Here is a 25,950-nt window from a genome sequence, read left to right as displayed (position 1 = left end):
AGTGGAGGAGGTAGCTGATATTTCAGTCTGTCAAAGAGGTTTGTCATGTACAAAGTTAGAAAATGTTTCGAGCAGGGATTCCCAACCTGGGGTCCATTGAAGACCCCTCTGTTGAAGATAGAAGTCCATGGCATACAAAAGGTTGGGAACCCCTCATTTAAAGGGATCTGGGCCAAATGTAGACACATGGGAGTAACTTAGATGGACACCTTGATTGTCATGGATGAATTAGGATGAGGAGCCTATTTCCGTGCTGCATAAAATCTGTAAACTTATGACTCCGAAATGAGATCAGAATCAGTATTAACATCACTGGGAGATGTTGTGAAATTTGTTGTTATGTAGCAGCAGTATGTTACAATACATAAAAATAAAAGCTATAAGTTATAATGAATTTTATATATATATATTTAAATAAGTAGTGCAGTGAAAAGAGAGAGAAAATAAATAGTGTTCATGGGTTCACTGTCCATTCAGAAATCTGATGGTGGAGGGGAAGAAGGTATTTCTGAAATGCTGAGTGCATGTACTTAGGCTCCTGTATGTCCTCTCTGATGTAGCATCGAGACGAGGGCATGTCCTGGGTGATGGGGCTCCTTAATGATGGATGCCACCTTTTCTAGGTGTACTCAACACTAAGGAGGCTAGTGCTCATGATGGAGCTGGCTGAGTTTACAATGTTCTCCAGCTTTTTCCAATCCTGTGCAGTGGCCAGACAGTGATGAAGCCAGTTGGAATACTCCTCACAGTGCATCTGTAGTGACAAAAAGATGACCCACACAGATTATGGTCTCCTGATGAGAATCTCAAGGCTCCAGTTGCAGAGAGAGGTACAGAAGCCCAGGTTTTGGGGTTTGTTCATTAGAACAGAAGGTATGACTGTGTTAAACACTGAGCTATAATCAATAAACAGTAGTCTGATGTAATTATTACTATTGTCCAGGTGATCCAAGGCCAAGTGGAGAGCCAGTGAAATTGCATCCAATATAGACTTACTGTGGTGATAGGCAAATTGTAATGGTTCCAGGTTCCTGCTTAGGCAGGGTTTATTTTTAGTCATGACCAACCTCTCAAAGCACTTTTCATCACAGTAAATGTGAGTGTCACTGGGCAATAGTTGTTGGGGTGACTCACCTGCTTTTCAAGTGGTAAGATTGTCGCATTTTGAAGCAGGTGAGAACATTTGACTGCAGAATTGAAAATGTTCTTGAATACTCCCAGCAGTTGGTTGACACAGATTTTCAGAGTCCTACCAAGTACACTACCAAGGCTTGACATTTTGATAGCGCTTATCTTCTTGAAAGATGATCTGACATCGGCTTCCAAGACGGAGATCACAGAGTCACCAGAAACTGCAGGGCCTCGACAGGGATAGTTTCATTCTCACTTTAAAACCGTGCATAAGAGTTGTCGAGTTCATCTGGGACTGAAGATTCACAGCCACTCATGATGTTAGGTTTTGCTTTGTAGAAAATAGTGGCCTGCAAACACTGCCAGAGCTGATGTGCATCTAATTCTATCTCTAACAACAATCAGAATTGTTGTTTTGCTTTTAACGTAGCCTTTTGTAGGTCGTACCTGGACCTCTTGTATAATTCTGGATTACTGGGCTTCAATGCCACAGGTCTAACCTGCAGAAGACTACAAATGTCCTGGTACATCCGTGGCTTTTGGTAGATTATTTCCAGTATGTTTTCAAAGGCATACACTTATCCACACTTGTAAGTTATGCAAAAAAAACTAATAAAAAGTATTGAGGTAGTGCTCATTGGTTCAATGTCCTTTTGAGAGTTGGATGGCAGTGGGGAAAGAAGCTGAATGTTTGCCTTCAGGCTTCTGTACCTCATTCCTGATGGTAACAGTGTGAAGAGGGCGTGTCCTGGGTGGTGGGGACCCTAAATGATGGATGCCGTCTTCTAAGGCACTGCTTCTTAAAGATGTCTTGGTTACTACAGAGGTCAGTACCCATGATGGAGCTGACAAATTTTACAAGTTTCTGCAGCTTATTTTGACCTTGTGCAGTAGCCACTCCTTACCAATGGTGATACAGCCAGTCAGAGTGCTTTCCATAGTAGATTTGTAGAAGTTTTCAAGTGATTTTGCTGACAAACCAAATCTCCTCAAACTTCTAATGAAATATAGCCGCTGTCTTGCCTTCTTTATGCATAAATATGTGGCAACACACAAAAAATGCTGGTAGAATGCAGCAGGCCAGGCAGCATCTATAGGAAGAGGTACAGTCGATGTTTCGGGCTGAGACCCTTCGTCAGGATTAACTGAAAGAAGAGATAGTAAGAGATTTGAAAGTGGGAGGGGAAGGGGGAGATCTGAAATGATAGGAGAAGACAGGAGAGGAGGGGTGGATCTAAGAGCTGCAGAAGGGAGAGGATCATGGGATGGGAAGCCTGGGGAGAAAGAGAAGAAGGGAAGGGAGCCCAGAGGGTGGAGAGCAGGCAAGGAGTTATAGTGAGAGGGACAGAGAGAGAAACAAAAAGGGGGGGGAAATAAAAAATATATAAAAATATATTAAATAAATAAATAAGGGATGGGTGTGACGGGCAGGAGGAGCATTAATGGAAGTTAGAGAAGTCAATATTCATGCCATCAGGTTGGAAGCTACCCAGATGGAATATAAGGTATTGTTCCTCCAACCTGAGTGTGGTTTCATCTTGACAGTAGAGACGGCCGTGGATAGACATACCAGAATGGGAATAGGATGTGGAATTAAAATGTGTGGCCACTGGGAGATCTTGCTTTCTCTGGCATAGGTATTCAGCGACACGGTCTCCCAGTCTGCATCGGGTCTCGCCAATATACAGAAGGCCACATCGGGAGCACCGGATGCAGTCTATCACCCCAGCCGACTCACAGGTGAAGTTTCACCTCAACTGGAAGGACTGTCTGGGGCCCTGAATGGTGGTGAGGGAGGAAGTGTAAGGACATGTGTAGCAGTTGTTCCGCTTACAAGGATATGTGCCGGGAGGGGGATCGGTGGGAAGGGATGGGGGGGGACGAATAGACAAGGGAGTCGCGTAGGGAGCAATCCCTGCGGAAAGCCGGGGGGGGCGGGAGATGTGCTTGGTGGTGGGATCATGTTGGAGGTGGCGGAAGTTACGAGAATTATATGTTGGATCTAGAGGCTAGTGGGGTGGTAGGTGAGGACAAGGAGAACCCTATTCCTAGTGGGGTGGCGGGAGGATGGAGTGGGAGCAGATATGTGTGAATTAGTGGAGGTGTGTTTGAGAGCAGAGTTTATGGTGGAGGAAAGGAAGCCTCTTTCTTTAAAAAAGGAAGACATCTCCTTCGTCCTGGAATGAAAAGCCTCATCCTGAGAGCAGATGCGGCGGAGACGGACGAATTGCGAAAAGGGGATGGCATTTTTACAAGAGACATGGTGGGAAAGGGAATAGTCCAGGTAGCTGTGAGAGTCCGTAGGGTTATAGTAGGCATCAGTAGATAAGCTGTCTCCAGAGATAGAGACAGAAAGATCAAGAAAGGGGAGGGAGGTGTCAGAAATGGACCAGGTAAACTTGACCAGGTAAAATGGACCAGGTGACTTCATTAACTTTGCCTCCAACTTTCACCCTGCCCTCAAGTTTACCTGGTCCATTTCCGACAATGCCTTCCTGACATTCCTGATATTGGCCCAAGGTGGAATGTACACCAATACCAGGATGATGGTGGAACTCTCTCTCAGCAGATAAAAAGGGTAACACTTGATAGCTAAATGTTCCAGGTCGGGTGAGCAGTTCAGAGACAGAACCACCATGCTTGTGCACCACAATGAATTAATTATAAAGCATACTCCACCTCCTCTGCCTTTAAAAGACCATGCTGTCTTGTCTTTGTGGATTGACTTACAGTATCTTAACAGATACAGGGGCAGGTGAACAAAATTTGATTCAAGGTGGTAAAACTTTAGGTGCATCTTAAAGAAGGAAAGAAGGATTATGAGGTTTAGGAAGGGAATTCCTGAGTCCAAGGCTTGGATAATGAAGTGATCCATCTCAAAAATATAAAATCACCACAAATAGAGCATAGAGATTGTGAAAAGTTACCTGGCTGGGTGGTGCTTGAAGAATTCCTCCAAATATCAAAGTTGGACACACGCCACTCACACTTAAGTTGAAGTAGCTCCTCACATCTTTTCAGTTTTCTTAAATACTTTAGTTAAGTACCTCCTCCCTCATAAAATCTATTTCCACCTCACTTAAGTTGTGTTCCTGTAGCATGTTTGCCCTTCTCCCCTTCAGATTCATGTATTGCAATGCTCTCTCGAACAGCTGTAAGTGTAGAACTAGGTGACCATACGGTACAGTAGAGACCCTGCAGCCTGCCAGAACTGCAATCTCTGACAAGAAATTTCCTGTTCTAGGTTTCAGCTCATCCAATCAATGATCCCACATGTGAATATCCACTGATTCCCATTTATCACTACCTTTAATGTGCAGCGTCCTGTGCCTCAGAATTAAAATTCTTATGACTTTGTTGTTCCATCCCATGGGTTGTGATTTTCTCTCTCAAAGAACTGCACAATCCCAGCTCTCCCCAACTTCCCTGTTCTTGTGACCCACTCCTCTACCTATTTGTTCTCCCTGCATCTCCCTGCAGCTATTTTTCCATTACCTGGAACTTCCACAATCCTTTCCCTTTCCTTGCACTCTTTATTTCCCTTTAAAATTTGGTTAACTTTTGGTCACTCTTGTTATTCTAACTTGACATCTATATATGCATCCAACTCTTGACAATCTTGTTAACGTTGGAATATAATGTAAAGAAAATTGTTTTCAAAATCTAATTTACTACATGACGATACGTTTTATGCAGCATGTAGGAAATGGAACAAACTTTCTAAACATTTTCCCAGTGAGAGGAGATTATTTTGCCTCCTCTTTGGCCTTATTATATGAATAATTTGTTATTGCTTTTCTGGCCACAAGAGATTTGACCTTCCTCAATTTTATCAAACTGCCAACTCCAAATACTTAGTAAACATTTTGCTCCATATTTTGCTTCTAATAACCTTCAGCTGTTGGTGATTAACATTTTGTCCTGCAAATTGTTCTTAGTACTAAATATGTGTTCTTGATATCATCGAGAAACCCTGTAGGTCCTTCTAGTGCCACAGAGTTACACAACATTGGCTCAGATCCTTCAGCTCTCCTGGTCTGTGTCACCCATGCCTATCTATACTGATCCCACTTGCCTGACATCTGTAGTGGGGACGTTATGTCCTTATTTTGAAATGCTGCTAGCTCTTCCCATCTGTTGCTCTGGCAGCTGCAACTGAGCAAAACAAGCTCTCAATTGAATAAAAACATTTTAAACACACCCTACCACAGTTACACACTGGAGTCTGTCTTCACCAGACACATACATTGCAGTCTCTCCCACCGCAGTTACACACTGGAATCTGTCTTCACCATAGGCATACATTGCTGTTTCTCTGCACCACAGGCACACACTACAGTCTGTCCCCACAACACACACACACTCAGTCTGTCCCCACAACACACACACCCTACAGTCTGTCCCCACACACACACACAACAATCTGTCCCCACAACACACACACACACACACACTACAATCTGTCCCCACAACACACACACACACTAGTCTGTCCGACAACACACATACACTATAGTCTGTCCCCAAACACACACACTACAGTCTGTCCCCACAACACACACATTACACTCTGTCCCCACAACACACACACACTACAGTCTGTCCCCACAACACACACACTACAGTCTGTCCCACAACACACACACTACAGTCTATCTAACACACACTACAGTCTATCCCAACACACACACTGCAGTCTGTCCCCACAAAACACACACTACAGTCTGTCCCCACAACACACACATTACACTCTGTCCCCACAACACACACACTAGTCTGTCCGAGAACACACATACACTACAGTCTGTCCCCACAACACACACACTACAGTCTGTCCCACAACACACACACTACAGTCTATCTCACAACACACACTACAGTCTATCCCAACACACACACTGCAGTCTGTCCCCACAACACACACACTACAGTCTGTCCCCACATCACATGCACTACAGTCTGTCCCCACATCACACGCACTACAGTATGTCCCCACAACACACACACTATAGTCTGTCCCACAACACACACACTACAGTCTGTCCCATAAAACACACACACTACAGTCTGCCCTACAACACACACACACTCAGTCTGTCCTACAACACATACACTACAGTCTGTCCCACAACACACAAACACACACACACACTCAGTCTGTCCCACAACACACACTCAGCCTGCCCCACAACACACACACACTACAGTCTGTCCCACAACACACACACAGTCTGCTCCACAACACACACACACACACTCAGTCTGTCCCCACAACACACACACACCACAGTCTGTCCCCACATCACACACACTACAGTCTGTCCCACAACACACAGACACACACACACTCAGTTTGCCCCACAACACACACACTACAGTCTGTCCCACAACACACACCCAGTCTACCCCACAACACGCACAAACTACAGTCTGTCCCACAACACACACACACACTCAGTCCGCCCCACAACACACACACTACAGTCTTTCCCCACATCACACGCACTACAGTGTGTCCCCACTACACACACACACTACAGTTGATCCCACAACATACACACTACAGTCTGCCCCACTAAACACACAGACTACAGTCTGTTCAACACACACACACACACACACACACTCAGTCTGCCCCACAACACACACTACAGTCTGTCCCCACAACACAATCAGTCAGTCAATCTGTCACACAACACACTCACTCAGTCAGTCTGCCCCACAACACACGCACTACAGTCCGTCCCACAACACACACAGTACAGTCTATCCAACACACACACACACACACACTCAGTCTGCCCCATAACACACACACACTACAGTCTGCCCCACAACACACACACTACAGTCTGCTCCACAACACACACACAGTATAGTCTGTCGCCACAACACACACAGTCAGTCTGCCCCACAACACACACACTCAGTCAGTCTGTCCCCACAACACACACACACCACAGTCTGTCCCCACATCACACGCACTACAGTCTGTCCCACAACACACCGACACACTCAGTCCGCCCCACAACACACACACACTTAGTCTGCCTCACAACACACACACACTACAGTCTGTCCCACAACACACACACACTACAGTCTGCCCCACAACACACACACACTCAGTCTGTCCCACAACACACACTCTACAGTTTGTCCCACAACACACACACACACACACACTCAGTCTGCCCCATAACACACACACACTACAGTCTGCCCCACAACACACACACTACGGTCTGTCCCACAACACACACACTACAGTCTGTCCCACAACACATACACACTGAGTCTGCCCCACAACACACACACAGTGCAGTCTGTCCCCACAACACACAGTCAGTCTGCCCCACAACACACACACTCAGTCAGTCTGTCCCAAAACACACACACAGTACAGTCTGTCCCCACAACACACACAGTCAGTCTGCCCCACAACACACACACTCAGTCTGTCCCACAACACATACACACTGAGTCTGACCCACAACACACACAGTACAGTCTGTCCCCACAGCACACACACACACTACAGTCTGCCCCCCAACACACACACTACAGTCTGTCCCACAACACACACACTACAGTCTGTCCCCACAACACACACAGTCAGTCTGCCCCACAACACACTCACTCAGTCAGTCTGTCCCACAACACACACACTCGGTCAGTCTGTCCCCACAACACACACACAGTACAGTCCGTCCCCACAACACACACAGTCAGTCTGCCCCACAACACACACACACTATAGTCTGTCCCACAACGCACACACTACAGTCTGTCTCCACAACACACACAGTACAGTCTGTCCCCACAACACACACAGTCAGTCTGCCCCACAACACACACACTCAGTCAGTCTGTCCCCACAACACACACACACTACAGTTTGCCCCACAACACACACACTACAGTCTGTCCCACAACACACACACTACAGTCTGTCCCACAACACATACACACTGAGTCTGCCCCACAACACACACACAGTACAGTCCGTCCCCACAACACACACAGTCAGTCTGCCCCACAACACACACACACTACAGTCTGTCCCACAACACACACACTACAGTCTGTCTCCACAACACACACAGTACAGTCTGTCCCCACAACACACACAGTCAGTCTGCCCCACAACACACACACTCTGTCCCACAACACATACACACTGAGTCTGACCCACAACACACACAGTACAGTCTGTCCCCACAGCACACACACACTACAGTCTGCCCCACAACACACACACTACAGTCTGTCCCACAACACACACACTACAGTCTGTCCCCACAACACACACAGTCAGTCTGCCCCACAACACACTCACTCAGTCAGTCTGTCCCACAACACACACACTCGGTCAGTCTGTCCCCACAACACACACACAGTACAGTCCGTCCCCACAACACACACAGTCAGTCTGCCCCACAACACACACACACTACAGTCTGTCCCACAACACACACACTACAGTCTGTCTCCACAACACACACAGTCAGTCTGCCCCACAACACACTCAATCAGTCAGTCTGTCCCACAACACACTCACTACAGTCTGTCCCACAACACATACACACTGAGTCTGCCCCACAACACACACACACACACACACACACACAACAGTCTGTCCCCACAACACACTCAGTCAGTCAGTCTGTCCCAGAACACACACACACTACAATCTGTCCCACAACACACACATACAGAACATAGAAATGTACAGCACTGGACAGGATATTCAGCCCACCATGTTGCTGATATCTTGATGCCAGCTTATACAAAATGTCTTCCTCCTGTGCATAATCCTTAAACCTTCATTCCCTTCACACTTATGTGTCTATCTAAAAGTCCATCTATCTGCCTCTTCCACTACTATCCATCTGTACAAATTTTGATCCTTTTGCCACTTTTGAATTTGCCCCTACCCCCACTAACTGTAAAAGCATATCCTCTGGTGCTTGACATTTCAACCCTGGGGAAATGATTCTGACCTATGTGTCTCATAATTTTAAAAACCTCTATCAGGTCTCCCCTTAGCTGTTGATATCTTGAGCAAATAATCCAAGTTTGTTCAACCTTTCCTTACAGCTGATACCCTCTAATCCAGGCAGATTCCTGGTAAACCTTTTCTGCACCCTCTCCATAGTCTTCAAATCCTTCTTACAATTGGGCATTCAGAACTGCACACAATATTCCCAGTGCAATCTATATAGCTGCAGCAGGACTTCATTACTTTTACATTCAATACCCCTAACAATGAATGTGATATGATTTCATTACCACTTTATACACTTACTGTAACTACTTTCCGTGAACTATGACTTGTGTATATCAATATTAAGGGGACTACCTTCTCCTTTCATTTAACCTCCTTCACATTTGCCTCAATTAAACTCCATCTGCCACTTCTAACTAGAGATTATATCCACTGTCTTTGCATCATTAAGCTCGTTTTCCCCTTCTCAACAAGCTAATCAAGTTTGTACGGCAAGTTTGTAAAGCCATGTCGAAGGTTTGGAATGGCCACGCCTTTCCAAATGTGCATAAACCTTATCCCTAAGTATCCTCTCCAAAGGCTTCTCTACCACTGACATGAGGCCCACAGTCTCCTTATTAACTGGATTATCCTTTTTTCCCTTCTGAGGACATACTGGAATCTATCTCCACCACAGACATGTCCTGGAGTCTATTCCCACCAGTGGCACCAACTGGAGATTGGACATCTGTTGTCACTCTTTCCTGTCCTGTGTAAATTTCAGCAAGGTGCCTGATTCTCCTGAAATATTACTAGGTTCACAGAGAAGCTGCAGCGGGGGCTGAGAATTCACTAATTTTCACTAGTTCAGACCACGTTTTAATTAATCTCAAATACAATATTGTTTTCTCATATCTTTAACAGCAACCTCCAGCATTTTGTGTGTCTGAAAGTGCAATGAAAGTTCCATTCTCAAACCTTTTGTTTTGGATGAGGAAATGAAACTTGGCAGTTGAGTTGGTTGACCATCATCTCTGCCAGATTATTCATGCAAGCAACACAAACCTCCCCTTTCAGTACTGCGAGACTATTTTTGAAAATTTCATTTAGATAATCCATTGGACTCATTTTTTCCCTTAATCTTTCAGCCTTCAGACAACAGTCAAGGTAGGATTTAGCAAAACATTAATTGTTCATTCTAACATCAGATATATGTTTATATTTAAGATATTCAGTACAAAATGCTAGTCAATGAACTGATTATTTGGTGAGAGCTTTGAGTCAGATATTTTTATTGTGAGAGCTGTGTTCATTCAGAGTTTTGTTCAGAAGCCTGCTTAAAGAAATCTTTGGTATTTCGTCGGAAGAATGCGCCCTTAAATTCAATCAGAAATAGATGAAAAATAACCTCATTCGATCATGTAACATTTCAAATGCAAATATTTCTTCTTCAGAAGTAACTTCTCTGACATTTGGAATTATGTTTTTTCTTTTCAGGTAGTTTATCTTTTATCAATGCATATCCTATTGCTGTTATAACGTTGGGCAACAACGGGATGGAAATACTGTGCCTGGTTTACCTCCAGTGCCACTGATGTATTGGGTATATTGCTATGTCCGTGACATGAGTACAAAGAAGCAGTTTGACTCTGAAAGGTTTGAGTGCCCATGTGAGTTATTTGTATGTTCTAGCACTGCCAGTTGTAAGTAGTTGGGAATTAGAATCAATAGAGTTAAAGTCTTGAAATGTATTTTTGAGGGTATTGAGGGTATTAGGCAGGAAAAAGCTGGATTCAACTAGGTGACTCTTTTTAAAGGTGAAGGTACAGCTGGCAAGCGAAAGCACTTAAAAGGGTCATATCAACAGTCCAGTTCCTGTTAGGCTGAAGAGCAAACGTACCAAGTTCAGTGATCCCTGGCTGACACGAGATACCAAGGCTCTGGTCAGGAAAAATAAGGAAGCATACACCGGTGAAATTCCATTGTTCAAAAGGGGTAGCAAGTACAGGCCAAGAAACTATAGGTCAGTGATCCTGACTTCAGTTGTAGGGAAGATACTGAAGAGAATTCTGGTGAACAAGATCTACCATCAATTGGTCTGATCAGGAATAGTCAGTATGGTTATGTGTATGGGCCATGTCTGACGAATCGCTTACAGTTTTTCGAATAGCTAACTAAGGGGATAGCTGAAAATAGGGCAGTGAATGTTGTCTATATGGACTTTTGTAAGGCTTTTAATGAAGTCCCACATGGCAGCCTGACCTCAAAGATTAGGTTGCACAGGATTCAGGGGTTGCTAGCAAGTTGTATTCAGAATTGGCTCAATGATAGGAGGCAGAGGGTAATGGTTGACGGTAGATTCTCTGACAGGAGACCTGTGACTAGGGGTCAATATTGGGACCTCTATACTGTATAATCATTATATATATAATAGATTCTTGATATGAATGTACATAGCACAATTAGCAAGTTTGTTGATGATAATAAGTGAGAGATTCTTGTTGATAGTGAAGGTGGGTGCAATGAATTGCAGCAATCTTGATCAGTTAGGGAGATGGGCTGGAAATTGGCAAATGATTTCATCTTAGATTAGAGTGTGGTGATGCATTTCGGACATACAAACCAGTGTAGGACTTATACAGTGAATGGATGTGTTGTAGAACAGAGGGACCTGGCAATAATGCAAGTAGTCGTGCAAGTGATGAAAAAAGCATTTAGCATACTGGCCTTTATCAGTCAGGGCACTGAGTTTAGGGATAGGGACTTTAATATATGTTGCAATTATACAAGTCATTGGTAAGGTTGAACTTTAAATATTGTGTACGGTTTTGGTCACCCTGTTATGCAAAAGACATGTCAAGCTAGAGGATGCAAAAGAGATTTACAAGGATGCTGCCTGGATGAGAGGGCCTGAGTTATGGGGAGACATTGGCTTTGCTGACTTCAGTTGTAGGGAAGTTATGAAGGGAATTCTTGGAACATAGGAGAATGAATGACATCACAGTAGTTTAGGAAATCATCGGGGGTATAGATAAACTGGATGGTCATAGTGGAGTCCGCAACTAGAGGGTGGACATACAAGTTAAGAGGGGAGAGAGAGATTTAAAAGAAACCTGAGAGGTAACTTCTTTACACAGAGAGTAGTGAGTATCTGTAATGAGCTACCAAAGGGATTAATTGAGGTGGTTATAAATGCAACATTTAAGAGGCATTTAGATAAGTATATAAGTCCAATCCGAATGCACTCCCTCCACCGTGACCCTCTGCTTTATGCAGGCAAGTCAATTTTGAATCCACCTGGTTAAACTTCCCTGGATCCCATGCCTTCTGACTTTCTGAATAAGCCTACCGTGTGGAACCTTGCCAAATGCCTTACTAAAATCCATATAGATCACATCCACTGCACTACTCGCATCTATATGCCTGATCACCTCCTCAAAGAACTCTATCGGGTTTGTTAGACATGATCTGCCCTTCACAAAGCCTCTTCAATCTTGTTTTACACCCATTCGTTTAATGAAATCCTTGAACTGGAAAAAAGAAGTCATCAAATGGTGCTATTTTGAGCCTTCATTCCAACACGTCCCATCTGGCAGAATATAGACAAAGGACTGAAGCAACATGATCCACTCAGATGTCCTCTCCATCTCCTGATACTAGTCTGCTGGAAACAATGGATCTGACTTTAAATTGAACTATCTGAACTATCAGGAAGCTTGAGCAGAAGAGTTTACTTCAACTATCTTGACAGCAGTCTACATCCCACCCCATGTGGATGTGAATTCTGCACTCAATGAACTATCTTCTACCATCAATAGCCTTGACACATAGCTGGTGTCTTCTACCAGGCCAAATTCAAGAGTGTGCTACAAAAACACTATCATCATTTCTCCTATACCACCAGGTCCCCAAACATCACTGACCATGGCTACACAACAATTAAAGATGCCTACTGAGCTAACCCCATCCCACACTTTGGTAAATCAGACTACCAAGCTGTGCTCCTTCCCCTGTGTTCAAACAGAAGCTTAAATGGGAGGACTCAGTACAGAGAGTTGGACAGTGCCGGTCTGAGGAAATTGATGAGCTTCTTTGCAATTCCTTTCCTTCAGTAAACTGGTCCATGTTTAAAGACTCAAGAGCCAATCTAAATAAGTATGTCATCACCATCAAAAGCCCTAGCAGCAAGTGTGTTGAGGACTGTGCACCAAAGAAGACAATTTGGTTATTTCCAAACTAGAAAGGATAAACCAGGAAATACATGCCCTACAGAAGTCCAGGAATGCACCATGTAGATCAGGTAATCTTAACATTTACAAGAAATTGAGATACGACCTCCACAAAGCTATCAAAGATGCCGCGAGACTGTACCAGTCCAAAATCAAGTTCCAGACAAGCCATCAGTTGTGACATACTGTAATGGATTCTTAAATGATGTTGGGCAACATCGTTGACAACGGTGATGTCGGTCAGTGAGCCTAATGCATTCTATGCACATTTTGAACAGAAGGGGAATGGAATATCACCACCAACCTGAACCCACAATCATCATTGCAAACATCAGATTGCTGATCCAGAGAGTGAACCCACAAAAAGCCTCTGGCCTGGAGGCTGTCCCTGACCATGTCCTTGGATCTTATGTCAATCATCTGGCAGGTGTATTTTCAAGCATTAGGCATTTTTAACATCTCCCTTCTTCAATCAGAGATTCCTGCTTGCTTTAAGAAGACCACTATCATCCTGGTATCTAAAAAAAAACAAAGTAATTTGCTTTAATGACTATCACTCCATGGCTCTGACATCGGCCATCCTGTTTTATGAGGCTAATCATGGCACATATCAAGTCTAGCCTCCCAGACAACCTGGGTCTTAACACTGGCATCCAAGCAGAATGATCTTCTGCATTCACCTCAAAGATGCATGCTGGGCTACTCAAGAATATGTGGTGGATATCAGCCTTGCAGAGGCTACTCAGCTTTTATCAGGATTTACTAAAAATCTGGAACAGGGTTGCCTCTAGCCGGGAGATCGTTCTACTGATGCAGGGTGGTGTCTAGGCTCTAGGAGCAGCCTACCACTGCTGTGCCTCATCAGGTATTGGTGTGGCTCAGATATGAACAACCTTGCACTCAACATCAGCAAGACCAAGGAACTGATTGTGGATTTCAGGAAGGGAAAGTCGGGGGAACCCACACCAGTCCTCTTTGAGAGGTCAGTGGTGGGAAGGATGAACAGCTTCAAGTTCTTACACATCAACATTTCGGAAGATCTATTCTGGGCCTTACATTTTGATGTAATCATGAACAAGGCACATTAGCAGCTTGACTTTGTTAGAATTTTATTGAGATTTCATGTCACCAAGGACTCTTGTAAATTTCTAGAGTTGTATAGTGGAGTACATTCTGATTAGTTATATTACTGCTTGTTTGGAGGCTCCAATGCGCAGAATTGCCAGGCTGAAGAGGGTTATAGCTTCAGCATGCTCCGTCGTGGGAATCCTCCCCACCATTAAGGACATCTTTGATGTCCCAGGAGGGTACCCAAAATAAAAGAGTTGGTCAGGGACATCAAGAATTGGGATGGTGCAAATTCTCCTTAGGTATAAGCATCATCAATAGTCTGTCCTGATCCAACTTTGTAGATGCCATGGCCAAGAAAGTGTGTGTATTTCCTCATGAGCCACAGAAATGGGGCAGGTCATATTTAACCCTCACCAATTTTTATTGGTGCAGCATAGAAAGCATCTTGTAAAGGCTTGGTATGATAACTGCTCTGCCAAAGAAACTAAAGTTTTGGATGCAGCCCAACACATCACAGAAGCCATAAGACCATAAGACTGGGGTCGAGCAAAATTAGGACATCTGGCCCATCGATTCTGCTCCGCCATTCATTCATGGCTGATCCTTTTTTTATCTCCTCCTCAACTCCAGTTCCCAGCCTTCTCCCCATAACCTTTGATGCCATGTCCAATCAAGAACCTATCAATCTCTGCCTTAAATACACCCAACGACCCGGCCTCCACAGCTGCATGTGACAACAAATTCCACAAATTTACCACCCTTCGGCAGAAAAAATTTCTCCGCATCTCTGTTCTGAAAGGGTGCCCCTCTAACCTGAGGCTGTGCCCTCTTATCCTAGACTCCCCCACCATGGGAAACATCTTTTCCATATCTACTCTTTTAATATTCAAAAGGTTTCAATGAGATCCCCCCCCCCCCATCCTTCTGAATTCCAGTGAGTACAGACCTAGAGCCATCAAACGTTCCTCATATGATAACCCTTTTGTTCCTGGAATCATCCTTGTGAACCTCCTCTGGACCCTCTCCACAATGCCAGCACATCCTTTCTCAGATGAGGGCCCCAAAACTATTCTCAATACCCAAGCCTCACCAATGTCTTACAAAGCCTCAGCATCGCATCCTTGCTCTTGTATTCTAGACCTCTTGAAATGAATGCTAACATGGCAATTGCTTTCCTCGTCACTGACTCAACCTGCAAGTTACCCTTCAGGGTGTTCTGCACAAGTCCCTTTGCATCTATTTTCTCCCCATTTAGAAAGTAGTCCGTACATTTATTTCTACTACCAAAGTGTATGACCGTGTATTTTCCAACATTGTATTTCATTTGCCACTTTCTAGCCCATTCTCCTAATTTGTCTAAGTCCTTCTGCATCCTACCTGTTTCCTCAACATGACCTGCCCCTCCACCAATCTTCGGATCATCTGCAAACTTGGCAACAAAGCCATCTATTCCATCATCTAAATCATTTATATACAGAATAAAAAGTAGTCCCAACACCAACCCCTGCAGAACATCGCTAGTCACTGGCAGCTAACTAGAAAAGGATCCTTTTATTCCCACTCCCTGCCTCCTGCCAATGAGCCAATGCTCTAACCATGTTAGTAACTTTCCTGTAATACCATGGGTTTTTAACTTGGTAAGCAGCCTCGTGTCGCACCTTGTCAAAGGCCATCTGAAAGTCAAAATATACAACATCCACAGTACCCCCCTCTTATCTATCCTACTTGTAATCTCCTCAAAGGATTTTCCCTGAAGGAAACCATGTTGACTTTGTACCACCTTGTCCTGTGTCATCAAGTCATCACTTCATCCTTAACAATTGACTCTAACATCTTCCCAACAACTGAGGTCAGGCTAACTGATCCATAATTTCCTTTCTGCTGCCTTCCACCTTTCTTAAAAAGTGGAGTAACATTTGCAATTTTCCAGTCCTCTGACACCATGCCAGAGCCCAATGATTTTTGAAAGATCATTTCTAATGCCACCACAATCTCTAACGCTACCTCTTTCAGAACCCTAGGGTGCAGTTCATCTGGTCCGGGTGACTTACATACCTTTAGGTGTTTCAGCTTTTTGAGCACCTTCTCTCTCGTAACAGTAACTGCATCCACCATTGACTTTGTCCACCATAAAGCAGCCTTCCCTCCATAGACTTTGTCCACACTTCTCACTGCCTCAGTGAAGCAACAGACCAGACTCCAACCACCCCAGACACTCTCTTCTCTTTTCTGCCATCAGCCAGAAGATACGCCCATACCACAAAGCTCAAGGATAGCTTTTATCCCACTGCTATAAGGCTCTTAAACAGACCTCCTGTACAGTAGGATAGACTCTTGACCTCACAATCTACCTCACCAACACACACAAAATGCTGGAGGAACTCAGCAGGCCAGGCAGCATCTATGGAAAAGAGAGAACAGTCAACTTTTCGAGCCAAGACTCATAATCAGGACTGGAGAGTCAGAGTAAGAAGGTGGGGGAGGGGACGGGAGGAAGAAGTACAAGGAGGCAGGTGACAAGTGAAACCAGGATAGTGGGAGGAGATGAAGTAAAGAGCTGGGAAGGGTTGGAGAAGGGGGAACCTGATAGGAGAAGATAGGGGCCATGGAAGAAAGAGAAGGGGGAGGAGCATCGGGGGGTGATGGACAGGTAAGAAGGTAAGATAAGATAGGGAAATAGGAACGGTGAATGGTGAAGGAGGGGGTAGTTACTGGAAATTCAAGCAATTGATGTTCATGCCATCAGGTTGGAGGCTACCCAGATGGAATACGTGATCCTCCTCCAGCCTGAGTGTGGCCTCATTGCGACAGTACAGGAGGCAATGGATTGACATGTTGGATTGGGACAATGGATTGACATGTTGGAATGGGAATGGAAAGTAGAATTCAAATGGGTGTCTACCAGGAGATCCTGCTTTTTGAGCAGACAGAGTGGAGGTGCTCAGTGAAGTGGTCTAAGTGCCACACCTGCCCTTACACCTCCTCACTCACTACCATTTAGGGCCCCAAACAGTCCTTCCAACTGAGGCGACACTTCACCTGCAAGACTGTTGGGGTAATCTGGTGATCCCGTTTATTGGAGAGATCAAATTAGATTACTTGGCTCTGCTCCGTCCACCACAAAAATCAGGATCTCCCGGTGGCACCCATTTCAATTCTACTTCCCATTCCCACTCTGACATGTCAGTCCATGGCCTCCTCTACTGCTGTGATGTGGCCGCACTCAGGTTGGAGGAGGAACACCTTATATTCTGTCTGGGTAGTCTCCAACCTGATGGCTTAAACATCGATTTCTCAAATTTCCAATAATTGCCCCCTTTCACCATTTCTGTTTCCCTTGCTCACCTTATCTTCTTACCTGCCCATTAACCCCCTCTGGTTCTCCTCCCCCTTCTCCTTCTTCCATGGCTTCTGTCCTTTCCTATCAGATTCTCCCTTCTCCAATCCTTTACCTCTTTCACCAATAAATTTCCAACTTCTTTACTTCACCTCTACCCCTCTCCCACTTTCACCTATTACCTATCACCTTGTCCTTCTTCCTTCTCGCCCCATACCTTCTTACTCTGACTCCTCCCCTTGCTCTCCAGTCCTGATGAAGGATTCCAGATCGCACTATCAACTGTTCACTCTTTTCCATAGATGCTGCTTGGCCTGCTGAGTTCCTCCAGCATTTTGTGTCTGTGTTGTTTGGATTTCCAGCATCTGCAGATTTTCTCGTGTTTGCAATCTACCTCATTATAGGTTTGCATTTTATTGGCTGCCTACACTGCATTTTCTCTGTAACTGTAATGATTTATTATGTTATTGTTTTACCTCATACTCCCTCAGTGTTCTGATGTGACATAATGGACAGCATGAAGCAGAATTTTTCACTGTACCTTGGTGTACGTGAGAATGAAAAAACAGCCACTAATTACAAAATGCCATTTTCGAACATGTGACCAGAATTGCACCAATGCTGCAATTGCAGTATTGCAGTCTAACCAATGTTTCAATTGCAGTCTTATAACTTGCAAAGTTTCTTATAACTACAACATGACTTTCTGACTATTATATTCAATCCCGTTTTATTTTTTCCAGTGTGGTCCCACATGATAATGTCTCATCAAATACATTATCTGGAGTTCGTTCTCTTGTATGTCCTAATGGTGTCGGCAGCTCAAGACACTTGCCCAGCCTCTAGTAGAATTCATGGGATTCCTGGTCTGCCTGGAATTCCTGGACTTCCTGGAGAAGATGGCTTGGATGGGTTGCCAGGGCAGAAAGGGAATCCAGGTACTTTACTGATGTCCAGTTTTCTTGACATCCTTTAGTCAACATGGTGATAATCTAAAATAAACTGATTGGACTGTCCCATTGGGAACGTGTGGTATCAAATAATTGGCTGAACTCATTCCTGTTAAGATGTCAGAATTAGAATTAGAATCAGGTTTATTATTACAACAATGCTTGTGAAATTTGTTGCTTCTCCAGTCTAAACATGCAAACCAGAGAATGATTTCAGTTTCTCTGAACTAGGCAAGTATAAACTGCCAGACTCAATGAGTTGTACACTCTTCTGAAAGACTCATTGTTTGTTTCTTTATTTATTCCATTAATCTTTACTTTGCTTTGCACTGCAATTTGATGAAGGTGCCTGTTTCCCCTTCTGCAAATGCTGAGAATTTGCAGCTTTTGACCATTCATTCTTTTTCTGCCATTGACACCATTCCCTATCAGCCATTTGCTGGAATATTGGTGAAATGTAAGCTACATGTTGTTACTTTGACCCTACTCCTCTCTTGAAAAATCCCCAGGGTATGGGACCAGGGAATACACAAGAGAGTGAGATTTTCCCTCTGTATTATGGTGTTCAAGTCCACCCTACTGGCTCCACTTTCTGAACATTTCATGCCAAAAGAATGCAAGCAATTAATTTAGTCACTACACTTATGCCTTTGACAGGTCCTCCCGGATCAGTTGGCACGACCAGCAGTAAAGGAGAGAAGGGTGAACAAGGCATTGAAGGCCCTCCTGGCAAAGTCGGACCTGATGGTGAGAGAGGAGAAAAAGGAGAAAAGGGTGCAGCAGGAAAGAAGGGTCAGAAAGGAGATGTGGGAGACATGAGTGCTCAGAAATCGGCCTTTTCCATGGCAAGAAGCATTGATAAGGCACCACGAAAAGGGTACACGATAGTATTTGAAAAGCGGATCAGTAATGAACAAAACAATTACTCTCCCAGGTCAGGAAAATTCACGTGTCGTATCTCAGGCCTGTATTACTTCACGTACCACGCAACTTCAAAAGGATTCCTGTGTGTCAACTTAATGCATAACGGGGAAAAGGTGGTCACTTTTTGTGATCAGGTTCACAACACATTCCAGGTCAGCTCAGGGGGAGTCGTTCTTAAACTGAATACAAATGATCTTGTCTATCTCCAAGCAACATCCTCCAATTCAATGCGAGGACTGCAGGGAGCTGATAGTGTCTTCAGTGGATTCCTCATATTTCCCGATTAAGAAGCCAACTGCTAATCAATCAGAGCAGCCTCATGCAATACATCAGGGAAAATGGCCCTTCTGCACAACTAATCCATACTAAGCACGGTGCACACTGTCCCCCAAACTGATCCCATTTGCCCGTGTTTGGCCCATAGCCCTCTAAACCACTCATATCCATGTACTTATCCAAATATTTCATCATCCATGCTTCAATTCTCTGCATGAAGACATTTCCTCTCAAGTCCCTTTTAAATTTCTCACCTCTCAACTTAAACCTGTGCCCAATAGGTTTTAGTTCCCTTTCCCTGTGAAGAAGACTGTATGCACTTCATGCTTTAATATGCCTCATTAACATCAGCCTACATTCCAAGAAATAAACTCCTACAATGCCCCAGCACTCCCTGTAATTCAGGTGCCCGAGCACTGGCTGTATCCTTGTAAATCTCTCTGCACTCTCTCCAGTTTAATGATATCTTTTCCTATAAAAGGGTGATCAAAACTGTGCATAATACTTTGAGTGTGTTCTCACCAACATCTTGTGAGACTGCAAAATAACACCCCAACACATTTGTGTTCATTGCCCTTACTGATGAAGGCCTGTGTGCCAAACAACATTTTCACTACCTTGTCTCTTTATGATACCATTTTCAGTGAACTTGTCCTTCTAGGTCTCTATGTCCACAACACTCTCCAGTGCCCTACCATTCACCGTGAATGTCCTATCCCTGGTTTGAGTTCTCTAGGATTTGTATGTTCTCCCTGTGACCACATGGGTTTCCTCTGGGTGCTCTGGTCTCCTCCCACAGTCCAAAGATGTACTGGCTGGTAGGTTAATTGGTCATTGTAAATTTTCCCGTGATTAGGCTAGGGTTAAATCTGGGGTTACTGTGCGGCACAGCTTGTAGAGCTGGAAGGATGTATTCCATGCTGTATCTCAATAATTGACCCGACTAGTGGCGTAGTGGCGTCAGTGTCGGACTTCAGGATGAAAGGTCCCGAGTTCGAATCCAGCCGGCTCCCCTGCACGCTTTCCATCCGTGCTGGGTTACGAGCTGGTGACCTCTTTGGAAACTCACCCGGCAGAAGGCAATGGCAAATCACTGCTGTAATTTGCCTTGTATGCGGTTCCCCACTACATCAGAGAGGCGTGGAGGGAAATCGTCCACTAACCGGTGAAACTCCGGATGCAACATACCTTTCCTTTCCATCTCAATAATTAATTAATTAATAGGTGAATAAAAAATGTAACAAATCGCACTTATCTGAATTGAAAGCCATTTGCCAATCCTTGACTCAATTACCCAGCTGATCAAGACACTTTGCAAGTTTTCGTAACCATCGCAACATCACTTAATTTAGTATCATCTGCAAATCTATAAACCAAGCCTTGTGTCACATTCAAATCATTTCTACAAACTATAAACAGCGAAATTCCGAGCACCAATCCCTGTGACACACCACTAGATACAGGCTGAGAAAAAAACCTTCAATTATCACCCTCTGCTTCCAACCAACTAGCCAGTTATAAATCCAGTCCACCTTCTGGATCCCATGTGATCTAACCTTCTGGATGAGGCTGCCATGCATGGCCATGTCAAAGGCCTTGCTAAAGTTCATGTAAATAACATCCACTGCCCCACCTTCATCTATCCTCTTGGTTACCTTGTGATAAGGCTCTCAGATTTATCAGACATGCTTTCCCATGCATAAAGGCATGCTGACTATCCCTCATCAGACCATGCCTGTCCAAATATTGAAAGATCCTATCTCTCCAAATCCCATCCAGTAACTTACCCTTCAGTGATGTCAGACTCACCAGCCTGTAGTTCCCTGGATTGCCTTTTTCTGCCCTTCTTAAATAAAAAAGAAATTGAACCACCCTCCAATGTTCTGGAACTTCACTTGTAACTAAAGATGAAGCAAGTATCTCTGCAAGGGCCTTTGAGCTTCCTTCTCTCGCTTCTCACAAAATCCAAAAATTTATCCATATTTAAGTGCTTTAAAGGTGTGAATACCTCATCCTTGGTAATTCTTATGTGCTCCAAGACAACACCACTCATTTCCCTCATTTGTTCAGCTGCCCTCTTTTTCTCTATAGTAAAGACTGACACAAAACATTCTTTAAAAATCTCACTCCATCTCCTGTCTCTCCATGCTTATCTTCAAGAGGACATTTTCTTCCCCAAACTACCCTTTTACTCTTCGTATACGGTTCCTATAGAACCTCTGTGGAAGGAAGGTTGAAATTGTATTTAGGAAACAAGGATTTGGGATGACAGCAGTAAACAACTAACACCGATATCTGAAATATCCCTGCTTAATATTAATGAGGACATTTAATATACTTAGGAAGAAAAACTTATTGTCTTCATTGAAGTTTTCAGAGATACAGCTTTATTTGAAGGCCTCAAAAATGACATTGTAGCAATTCTTCTTTCTTTGATCACATAAGCTAATGCCAAATTACTTTAAAATTTATTGACCTTGGCGTATTTCTTGTCATTCAAACCTGAAGCTTGCGTATATGTGCCTAATGAAATGCAGTTATATAACACCATTTTAGAAACTCAATGTAATAAATAAATCTGAAAATTGAGCAAAAGTAATTATTTCCAGTATACAAGTTAGAAGCATTGACTTGGCAATCAGCTTTTTAATATCTATCAAGGTAACTAAGCAATTTAGAAAATTTGTTACAATAATCTGGAACTGCAATGTAATCAAGAGCTTCAGTATGTTTATTTTAAAAATTAAATACATGTAAACATTTTATTCTGTGTTAGATTGTACAGAGTGTTCAAACAAAGCACTACATACTGTACATCTGATGGTGGTGTGTTGTTACTGCTAATACCTCAAGTATCACACTAATATCTCACGTGACCAGACACAGGAGAAGTAGGCTTTGTCTTAATCTGTGAATGTGCACTCCATCAGGAACTAGAGAAGGATGAAAACATAAGCCAGAAGAGGATGGGGTAGTTATCAAAGAGCAACAACATTAGAGGGAAAAATTGGAATGAATTTTGTTTCTGCCTGCCTGAAATTTCATGTGACACTTCACAAAGGTAGAAGCAGAAAGATTGGCTCCTATGCCATGCTTCACAGACACCTCTATGGAGCAGGAGTCACTTGTCACTGGACAGTCACATTTATAGCAGACTGAATCATGGGAGTGGAATTTGCTGGTTAGGTTGTGACAAAAATGGGTTGAGACTATGTTCTACGGAAAGTGACTATAGTTTTGAGTTCCAAGATTAATTTTCAGAGGGACAACATTCCTTTCAATTCCACAAAACGTTCACTAAGACTTAGAACATAAAAGAGTACAGCACAGGAACAGGCCATTCAGCCCACAATGTTGTGCCGAACCAGCTAAAAAGCAAATTAAAAACACCCAAACACCTCCTACCTACTCCACGTCCATATCACCACCACCCCCCATCTTCCTCACATTCATGTGCCTATCTAAACATCCCTTGAAAGCCTCTAAACACGAGGAATTCTGCAGATGCTGGAAATTCAAGCAACACACATCAAAGTTGCTGGTGAGCGCAGCAGGCCAGGCAGCATCTCTGTTTGTACGTCGACTGTACCTCTTAAAAGCCTCTAATGTATTTGCCTCTACCACCATACCAGGCAGCGCATTCCAGGCATCCACCACTCTTGAGTAAAAAACTTACCCCACACATCCCCATTAAACCCCTCTCACCTTCAATGCATGCCCTCTGGTAGTAGACATTTCTACCCTGGGAAACAGATGCTCTGTCCACTTTATCAATGCCTTTTATAATCTTGTAAACCTCTATCAGCTCCCCCCTCAGCCTCCAGCACACCAGAGAAAACAATTCAAGTTTATTCAGCCTCTCATGATACCACATACCCTGACAGCATCCTGGTAAATGTCTTCTGCACCCTCTCCAAAGCCTCCACATCTTTCGTACAGTGGGGCAACCAGAACTGCATGTAATACCCCAGATATGGCCGAACCAGAGTTTGATAAAGTTGTAACATAACCCCCTGACCTTTGCACTCAATACCTCAACTAATAAAATCAATCATTCCATAAGCCTTCTTAACCACCTTATCGACCTGTGTAACCACTTTCAAGAAGCTACGAACTTGGATCCCAAGATCTCTCTGCTCAGCAACACTGTTAAGGATCTTGCCTTTAACAGTGTACTGTCTCCTTGCATTTGCCCTACCAAGGTGCAACACCTCACATTTATCTGGGTTAAGCTCCATCTATCATTTCTCAGCCCATATCTGCAACTGATTTATATCGCGATGTACTTTTTGCCAGTTATCTACACCACCCACAATTCCACCAGTCTTGGTATTATATGAGCACAGAAATGGCAAGTAGTGTTTAACCTAGTCAGATATGAATTGTCCACCTTGGAAGAGCAAATACAAAGGGACTTACTTACTTAGTTAAGCTCATCACTCCTACTGCAGCTCACCAGAGTCCTCTGTCCTGGACCAGTCTTTGAAGTTGTCCTCAGGTGCAGCCTGTTCCTTCCCTCCCAGGGATAAGGTTATAGAGTACAGAAACAGGCTCTTAGCCCATCCAGTCCATGCCATACCATTTAAACTGCCTACTCCCATCGACCTGCACTGGGACTGTAGCCTTCCATACCACTACCATCCATGTACCTACCTAAATTTTTCTTAAACGTTGAACTTGAGTTTGTATGCAAACAACATTCAAAAGGGCAAAGAATGCAGAGCTGAAGGTGCAGTGTGTAAGTATGTGTAACATTCAGAATAAGGTGGAAGAACTTGAGCCCCAATTGGCAATTGGTCAGTATAACGTTGTGCGCATCACTGAGTCGTGGCTGAAAGAAGGTCATATTTGCGAGCTTAACATCAAAGGGTGACAAATGTGATACATAAACACAAGAAAATCTACAGATGCTGGAAATCCAAACAACACACACATAAACAGTCGACATTTCAGGCTGAGACCTTTGATCAGGACTGACATGTTGTAGACAATTAGGCCTCACCATCTGTAACATAATGTCCCAGCTCCTATGCTCAATGATAAACATGTTTTTCACACTCTGTGAAGCTGCTTTCAATTAACTATGCACTTGTACTCCTTGGTCTCTCAGTTCCATTTCATTCCCTAATGCCTTAGCAATCATAATACATCAAAATGTACAGCTACACACATCAAAATTGCTGGTGAACGCAGCAGGCCAGGCAGCATCCCTAGGAAGAGCTGAAAGAGCTAGTAAGAGATTTGATAGTGGGAGGGGGAGGGGGAGTGTTTCAGTTAGTCCTGACGAAGGGTCTCGGCCCGAAATGTCGACTGTACCTCTTCCTAGAGATGCTGCCTGGCCTGCTGCGTTCACCAGCAACTTTGATGTGTGTTGCTTGAATTTCCTTGTGTTTGCTTTTATAAGTCCAGCTAGTTTGACTTTCCAGAATAGATCATTTCACACTTATCTCTATTGAAATTCATCTGCACTTCCCTAATTGATTAAGATGCCACCCCAATCTATGATAATCTTCTTCAGTATCAACAGTACCTGCTAAGTTTATGTCACTCGCAGACTTACTGACTAAGCATACCACCGGTCATCATTCCAAGAAACAGTGGAGGATGGAGGTGGCACAAACAGGTGAAAATGTGCAGATGCTGGAAATCCAAAGCAACACATACAAAATGCTGGAAGAACTCAGCAGGCCAGTCAGCATCTATGGAAAAGAGTAAACAGAGACCCTTTATCAGGACATCAGGATGGAGGTGGTTTGAGAAACAGAGCAGGGAAAGAGAATGTGTCACTGTGTGGATGTGACAAGAACAGGGTATTGGAATGACTTTCCTGTGCCAGTCACAGGCAGAATTCAGTGAGAAGCTCAGGAACCTCTAGTGTCTCCTATGATCATCACCCAATGTTAAGCAAAGTGTGGGCCTGTGCTCCTTGTTCCATCTGTGACGAAAGAGGGTTACAAAGAGTACACATAGATTAAGATGTTAACTATCCTGTGCTGGCACCAGTGGGATCAACAGTTGATCTGCCACCTGTCTTCAGAAGAAAGA

At 43.9% G+C, this 25,950-nt stretch overlaps 1 protein-coding gene across 2 annotated transcripts; it reads left to right on the top strand.

Moving 5' to 3' along the window:
* The first annotated feature begins 10,175 nt into the window (after positions 1 to 10,175).
* Positions 10,176 to 22,668, top strand: LOC140188439 (complement C1q subcomponent subunit B-like). Of its 2 annotated transcripts, none has more exons than XM_072244701.1 (3): positions 10,176 to 10,285; positions 18,499 to 18,693; positions 19,363 to 22,668. In XM_072244701.1, the coding sequence occupies exons 2-3, from the start codon at positions 18,510 to 18,512 to the stop codon at positions 19,914 to 19,916; spliced, it is 738 nt and encodes a 245-aa protein (XP_072100802.1). In that variant the 5' UTR covers positions 10,176 to 10,285; positions 18,499 to 18,509; the 3' UTR covers positions 19,917 to 22,668. The 2 variants fall into 2 exon arrangements, with proteins under 2 accessions (XP_072100802.1, XP_072100800.1); XM_072244699.1 differs by lacking the exon at positions 10,176 to 10,285 and adding an exon at positions 10,728 to 10,788.
* Positions 22,669 to 25,950: the final 3,282 nt, after the last annotated feature.

This window comes from Mobula birostris, chromosome 27 (assembly GCF_030028105.1).
Source record: "Mobula birostris isolate sMobBir1 chromosome 27, sMobBir1.hap1, whole genome shotgun sequence".
NCBI lineage: Eukaryota > Metazoa > Chordata > Chondrichthyes > Myliobatiformes > Myliobatidae > Mobula > Mobula birostris.
This window is presented reverse-complemented; position numbering and strand designations above follow the sequence as displayed.

Bases quoted from the DNA above. Each gene is read 5' to 3' on its own strand.
- LOC140188439 (XM_072244699.1), top strand. From the start codon at position 10,743: ATGAGTACAAAGAAGCAGTTTGACTCTGAAAGGTTTGAGTGCCCAT. The intron at 10,789-18,498 runs GTGAGTTATTTG...TATTTTTTCCAG, and splicing joins TGAAAGGTTTGAGTGCCCAT to TGTGGTCCCACATGATAATG. The intron at 18,694-19,362 runs GTACTTTACTGA...TGCCTTTGACAG, and splicing joins AGGGCAGAAAGGGAATCCAG to GTCCTCCCGGATCAGTTGGC.